The following is a 7951-nucleotide window of genomic DNA, read 5'->3' as shown; positions in this document are numbered from 1 at the left end:
TTCGACAGTCTGTTGGTGAACAAAACGCTCACCAAAAAACTACAGTATCTTTGCCAGATTTTGGTTTTGTGTTACCACATACGAACAATGTACTCTCACGTGAATAACAAGACTACCAACCCCTTGCCACCCGAAAACTATTTCACTCGTTTCTAAATGTGTGGTTGTTTATCGGTTATTCATTGTATTATGTTCTTGTAATTATCACGATTATAATTATTAAATTGGATATCGATTTACTGTAATGCATATTTCTACATGTATGCGTTGATGAGGACGTTGTCATAGTTACCGCTATCAATTACGGCACCATACAATGTGACATATGCTGAGTTTGTGTAGATGTAACCGTGATATAACACCCGCAGATATATTAGTATAGTCAGGTCGCATTTTGTCTTTACGTTTGACGTAAATGCTATCATCGTAATGAGGTATAATTTTTATTAAAATATAGCGGGTCAGCTTCCCTTCCCCTTCACAATTTAGTACACAAAATATTAAAATGTTTTACAATTAATTGCTCAAGCGGAACTTAACGCTTCATAAAACTATCTAGTAAAACATATCTGAAGTACGTGACCTAAGATTGTCCACGCAAAATGGAGAGTGACGTCAGTCTTTACATCGACATGCCACGTGATTAGGATTACAGCATGGTTTGCAGCTCGGTTCAGTGTTCCAGTTTGCTATTGTTGTGTTGTCATTGGCAATATCATCCATGATAAATATCAATGCATTCTGTATATTCCCGAGTGCTGCCTTGTACTCCGCCGATGTTTGATTCAGAGGTGAACTCTCTGCTGGGTCCGTGTCAATGTTAAATATAAGCGGAAGGCTATGCCATTGTACTGGACCTGTCTTACCACCGCATGCAGCGGCAGGAGCGAAATCCTGACCTGGAATAAATTTGAATTATGATTACCGATATATTACATTATGATTTCAATCTGTAATTTAAATATATTTGTATTATTCAGTAGTATGCATCATTTATAATTACAGAGAATGCAAAAACGGACGAAAATCGATTTATGGAAGAACTTGGCTCCGAATTAAAGCGGGGAAGTCGTCACCTGCGCACGAGGCAGACGGTCATAGCTTGTCGTTGTCTACAAACAAACGTCTACCCATGAGCCTTTGTGTTTTAAGCGTGCGTTGTTATAGTCGCTTGGAACAGTACTAAGTGCAATCGTTAAAACGCGGTGGTCGTCGCGCAGCGCGTGTTCGAATTTCATGTAAATAAACAATGTATTTTACACGCGTTGTATACGTCGCTATGTGTCCCATATCGAACAGGACGCGGCGCGACAGTGTTTATTTCCTATTCGAAGATGCTTTATATTACTCGCGGCCAATATATGTACTGTGAAATTGAATCTGGGACTTGTGATATAAAAATGAAATGCAGGACCCCGGAGAAGCATGAATTACGTCCACAAAAATAAAACACACTTCAAGAATTATATTGCAACATTTTCTCAGTGTATGGGTGTTTTGCTCCATGAAACGAGAATATATAGAACAAAGCAGGACATCACATTGCAGTGACGTGCCGTGACGTGACGTAACGTAAGGTGGTGTGACATGATGTGACGTATCATAGCATGCTATAATCGACAAGATCGGCAACAGGGTGTTGTGTCCTGTTGTAAATAACACTAGAAACCTTGAAAATGTCAAAACATAAAATATTTCAATAATTTTCATACATATTAGATACAAGTTGGTACATACCTGTGAGATATAGCGCCTTGTACCTTCCTACTCGTACAGTATTTAAGTCACCCATGGTACCAGACGAGGCACTGTTTGGATGAAATAACGCCTAATACGGAAATACAAATATGAAGATACAGTCATGCTCCGATTATAAATTGATGTCAAATTAACTGTTCATTTGGTAGACTAGTGATTAGGTTGTTCCATGCCGTTATTTAAAGCGCACATAATTTATAGTATATTCCTTTGAAAATCCATTGATTATATCCAAATGATTTCAATCATTAAAGAAAAATTAACCACATTTATTTCTTGTAAAAATTATAAGAGCAAAGAATTCTGGTATTTAATAATGTAAAAAAAGTGCAACTGTTACAAAACCTGCATAGTTCTAAATACACTTTTTGATTAAATCATATTGGTACACCCAGTTGTCCAGGTTACCCGTAATAACGCGAGCACGCGTCATGTTACGTCATAATCGCGCGAGGCTACACAATGATCACGCGAGTCATGTTTCCTGACAGTTGTGCGACTCTGTGTCATTGAATCATCGGTATTTGGGTCAAAAATGGTAATTATACGCAACAATAATTAAAAAAATGACCGTTGATGAAATTATGCCTTAAACTTACCCTCCCATCATAGATTCGTTTACCACCGAATAACACTTCTGTGATATCTATACCATCAAACTTTCTATTAGCAGGCATGGCAACACCAGCTATGGTTGCTATGGTAGGGAATATGTCCATTGCACTGAGTAAAGAATCCGATACTTGCCCTGGTTTTATACGCCCAGGCCAGTAAACTAACGCCGGTTCACGGTGACCTGCTTCCCACGGGGTCAGCTTTCCAGTGCTTCCACCACCTCCTATCATACGAGCGAAAGACGTACATGTAATTGGGTCCGATAGAATAATTCCAATACAATGATGCCATTTGTATACATGTATTTACATTCATTATCATATTTTATTAATTATCAATGCACATTTATATCATAATGATCAGTATATTATTATTTAAATAACGATTTCTTATACTGATGAAAACACAAATAACAACTATGAAAAGACACCGATTTCTGGTGAATAATTTATTTATGATACGTACCATATATTTCTTGCCATTTACCAATGTAAGGTCCCTGACTGCCAGCATATTGGCACTTGATTACCCATGGGCCATTGTCAGCTGCAACAAAAACAGGTACACGCTTTGTAGTGATTTGTTGTTGTTGTAATATTCAGTCATTTGTTTATTTGTTTTGTTTTCGGACTTATGTATTACATAATGTATTCAATTGTTTGCTCCCCTCTATACTAAAAAATAAATATTCTCTTACGAGTACGTCATTATAATATTCAGTGAAATATTTTGCATGTAATTATTTAAACTGTAACCATCATGTTCATCCATGTCAAGCACAGCCCCTCCATCGCATGATAGATGGACTGTGTGTCAAGGTATGGTTTATTTCGACCACTATGCTTCGACTCACAAGTAAACCAGACCATCGTGTTGTCCTCTTTACCAATGGCTCGCAGTGTAGACATGATGTCACCGACAATATTGTCCATTTCTCGCAAGGTGTCACCGAAGAATCCGTTGACCGACATATTCGTGAACTTTGACCCATGACCCAGGGGCACATGCATGTGAGTGAATGCAACATACATGAGGAATGGTTTATCGCTATTTTGGCTGCGAACGAACAAAAAACAGAACAATTAGTGATTTTACGTCATCTGTATACATCATGGTATATTTTTTTTATTTATGTTTACTCTTTCGGATACTCACGTTTGTTTTAAAAAGTTTACTGTTTTCTCAGCATAACTAGCTGAAAGATTCCATAGGTCCAACGGCTGTTCAACTACAGTGTAATTTTCATACAGTGGTAAGGCGTACCCACTATTACCTGTGCAATCTTCGAAACTGTCGTAATCTACATAAAACGATGAATAGTCACCGTCAGATAGATTAGTTTTACCACAGTCCCTCTACACGTACACAGCAAGCGGTACTATACATAATAACCTATCATCTATCTGAAGTCTCCGAGACCGACAACAGAGCGCATCAAATATGAGGTACGATTACGTTCACTTGGGACGAATAATAAATACAACTGATCGTTTTATTTGACCACAAATGCCTAAACCCCATAAATATCACGTGATATTTTGTTAATTATTTTAAGAACACAGTTTGCAACAAAAGTTCAAACAAACAAAAACAGCTAAAACGATACAAATATTAACGAGGACAATGACTGGACAATTCATACATGCGCTATTTTAAATTGGTAATAAGATGCTCCGAGTCGAGCATGCGCAGTACCTACCACTACGGCCCGAAAGCGGCGTCGAGGAGCGGAGATCCTTTGGACATGGATTCCGAGATGGTATGTCCCTTCCAGGCACGTCGGTACACCCAGAGTCAGGACTGAACGGTAGACCAAAATAATAGTCAAATCCTGTCACGATAAATGAAAAAAAAATGATAATTATTCTGAAGGACGGCCAGAGATTCAATCTGAATAAGAAATGTGTTGTTGTTTTTAAAATATCTATTCAATTATATATTTTTCATATATCATATTTTGGGAATCATAAATTATGTTTTGGCAGTGTATTCAAAGTGTTGGTAATCGCGAAAGACCACATTGTGATTGTTGAAATAATACAAAGATATATGTAATAAAAACTGCAAAATAATAAAAAAAATATACGCTGCATAATATATCTTCCTATGCACGTTCGAGACAGTGATCAGCACGAACGCGTGTTTTGATGTGGATGCGACGTGCTCTAAATACAAACTTAAACTTTTTGGATTATTCGTCGTCGACGCGATCCAATCATCAGAGAATTATCTCATGAAACCTTGGCAACATCTCATTCTGTACTCATAGATCTGCGCAACAACCAAAGTCCGTAATTCACATTTTAGAAACATATCAACTATACCTCTGTTGATTGGATGGAAACTCCCATTATTTCCAAGATGCCATTTACCTGGAATACAGGGGAAACAAGAATAAAACCGGAAGTTAAAAAAATGTTCCCGTAAAGGTAAAAAAAAAATACATCTTTCGGAGAATTCGCGCCCTCTAGGGGCAAAGTACTTCTACGACGTAAACGAAAAGGGCAACAACGCTCTGATCTGCGGTCGCGCGTCAATAAAACTAAAGTTTTTTGAGAGATTTACTAGTATATTCTAAATGACAAACGACTATATATCTGAAGATAACTTTTTTGACGACGCTGCTTTCTCCGTTTCACAGGAAGCGTGTATTTCGCCATATTTCACTCACCTATCATTGCCGTGCTGTAACCAGCATCGTGAAGCACCTCGGCAAATGTTGTTTCATTCAGTGGAAGGCCCCCTACGGCGGCTGATGGAACCAGTTGTGTTATTCCGTTTCTGATTCCCAGGCGACCAGTCAGGAGGGACGCACGCGACGGTGAACATATAGACGCCGCCGCGTGGAAGTCTGTAAATCTGTGAAATAATGTAAAAATACAATAAACACGTGGTGCGTGTACATCTGTTCCACCTCAGACTAGTAATACATATATTACAAGTCTGAGGTTTCAGATACTATTAGGGAAATGTACCCGGGGTTGTTCAAAAACTTTCCTGGACAAGTGTAAAAATATGTACCACTAGGTACTTCCACCCACGGTTACTAATTAGTAACCGTATTCGAGACGTCCCAAAACAAGTGTGGCTAGACTGGCTTTTAACAAATAGCTAGTATATTGTATTCGCGATATTTCTAAGGTAGGGTGTGACCTGTAAGGGGGAATTTCTCCCCTAGAATGTTATATTTCCGCCATGACAAAGCGGGAGTATTTTGCACCAAGTTTCGATACTTCCGGGAAAGTGGTATTTTAGCTTCAGAATGACTTCAGCTTTTTACTCACATGAACCACGGTTACTAAAAAAGATGAACATCAAGTGATCGACACAAAAATGAAACAAAATGGTGGACCTTGAAATCTCAAGCAATAGAGGGCGTACACAGCGCGACACGCATCCTTGAGGGATTAGGCAGATTCACACCTTTTAACAATGGCGTTTCCTAACCGTCTTTTTTAGTAACCGTGCATGAACTCAACTTGGAAGAGGTCTGACCGCCATATTCTGGTCTAAAACAAAGTTTTAACAGAAACTACACGAGTATGGCGGATAATGGTACATGTAGCGGATGTCATGCGAAGAGCAGGTTTTTTTTCTACCTTTGTAGAATGTAGACATATTTGAATGCAGTTTTCCCCGAAACACTGGCAACACTCGGCAGCACTGCAAGGGTGATCAATAAGTAGCGCCCTCTAACCACAGGTGTTACCACATTGACACGCAGATCGCCGCAAACCAACCGATATAATGAATAGCGCCACCTGTGTTGACACAATGGTGTTACCACCGATCTTCCCGGAAGTAGGGGTTGGGTGAAGCACGACACCCGCCTTTTTAATGGTGCAAATAGTAGTATGTCAGTCTGTTAATATTCGATAAAAGGAAATCTTATTTTTGTGACGTCGATTTGTATATCCCAAGTACAATATCACGCGTACAAGTTTACGTTACACGCGAAAACGGCATGTGAAACGCCGTATCTTCGACTTCCGGGGAAGTGTATACTGTTGCCGAGCACAGTGTTGAGGGATAGGACTATGTCCCGGGACCGTCACAGTCCAGGTCATATGTGAACGTGTCTAAGTAGCTAGTAACTGGCTGGGGGCTTACAGTGTAAACATCACCCAGGCCAACAATCAATCAGCATTTGAACCTCATTTGTACTCTGTACTCTGCCCCCTTTGTCTATTCGTCGGACACCTTGACAACATATATGCCCAAATCAAATCTCAGTAGCCATAACCGTGACCCAGTTCATGACCCGATATACTACATGTAACGATACTCGTGTTATCGCCGTCAGCGTCACCGCAACCACATTACCTCATTCCGCCTTCAGAGAGCTCATCCAAATTTGGCGTGTCTGAAGCCGTTTTGGGGAGGTTCCAGTTCGCACCAAGATCACCCCAAGCCATGTCGTCTGCGAATAAAATAATAAAATTCGGCCTTTCATCGCCGGTGACTACAGAAACAACGGTAAACAGTGTGACAGCAGTCAGTGTACTTGTCGGAAGCATCTTCCCCGTTCTAATATGGACTGTTGAACAGCGTCAAAATAAAAATTAAAAAAACGCCACCAGCTGTAAAAGTCAGGTGACGACTCACATGATGAGACAGACAATGAGTGGCATTGAAACTACCGGTAGCCACACTCCAAGAGTTGGATACTCATTGGAGTCAAATAATTTAAAAAATAACTAAAAAGACACAAAAAATAAGCCTCCACAGACAACTCAAATCCGACGCCTCTCTTGGAAACTACCTTAGGTAGGCTACAAATTGTAAAAAAAAAGCATTACATATCAATGAATAATTCAACTATTTTTGTTCATAGAGCAGGAAGCCAAGCAAAGTTTTGGGCAGTCAATATTATATTAGTGAAAACAAATGGATTTGAACATTCTTTGCTCTTATGGCTTTTTAAAGACTACGATCTAACAAAGTTAACCAAAATAGATGCATAAACGTTCGTACTTTTGTTCTAAATTAGGGAAGCTAAGTTAAAAAAAAAAATATTCAAAAACCAAAACAATGGATATCATTCTAAGTACACATTTACACATTCTTCCTCGACTGGCTAGTACAGAAATATGACGTCAGAGACCTGGGCAAAACGAAGGGGTAACAATATTTAGCGAACGTTGCCATTTTTTTTATTTTGTGAAGTCTGCGGTCCTTATTTGTTAGAACCTAAAGAAATACGTTCTTTTTTGTCTTGTAATGCTTGCACGGAAATATGTATAGAAAATATTCAGAATGAGAATAAGTATACATATTCTCGCAGTCGGAGCTACTACGTCACGATCCCCCAAACGTTGCCAGGACCAATCACAAACAGGAAAAGACAATGAATTTTCGGTTTAACACCTCTGTTGTTCCCAAGCTAACGAAAAAGTCTTTTGTCTTCTACTGACTTCCTGTTCCGGTCTGTCTGTGAGAATATATACTAAACGTGTATAAACAATGTGTTTATGTTTTAGCAGATGGGCTTAATCCTTCCTCAAAATCACTAGGGGGGGCTCACAATTTGAAAACCGTGTGGATTTAAGGATTTTTAGAACACATGAATGTCACGAGT

At 39.2% G+C, this 7951-nt stretch overlaps 1 protein-coding gene across 1 annotated transcript; it reads right to left on the bottom strand.

The window, feature by feature from the left end:
* Positions 1-392: 392 nt before the first annotated feature.
* LOC100376017 (arylsulfatase G-like) lies at positions 393-6896 on the bottom strand. Its single transcript, XM_006817862.3, has 10 exons — positions 6697-6896; positions 5045-5232; positions 4698-4745; positions 4073-4204; positions 3529-3673; positions 3227-3429; positions 2839-2919; positions 2358-2596; positions 1738-1828; positions 393-899 (listed from the first exon to the last, which is right to left on the bottom strand). Exons 1-10 carry the CDS (start codon positions 6888-6890, stop codon positions 616-618), a joined length of 1605 nt encoding a protein of 534 aa, XP_006817925.1. The 5' UTR covers positions 6891-6896; the 3' UTR covers positions 393-615.
* Between the last annotated feature and the right edge of the window lie 1055 nt (positions 6897-7951).

This window comes from Saccoglossus kowalevskii, chromosome 16, assembly GCF_978046115.1.
Source record: "Saccoglossus kowalevskii chromosome 16, keSacKowa6.1, whole genome shotgun sequence".
Taxonomy (NCBI): Eukaryota; Metazoa; Hemichordata; class Enteropneusta; family Harrimaniidae; genus Saccoglossus; species Saccoglossus kowalevskii.
Note: the sequence above shows the minus strand (reverse complement) of the source record. Positions and strands in the feature narration are given on the sequence as shown.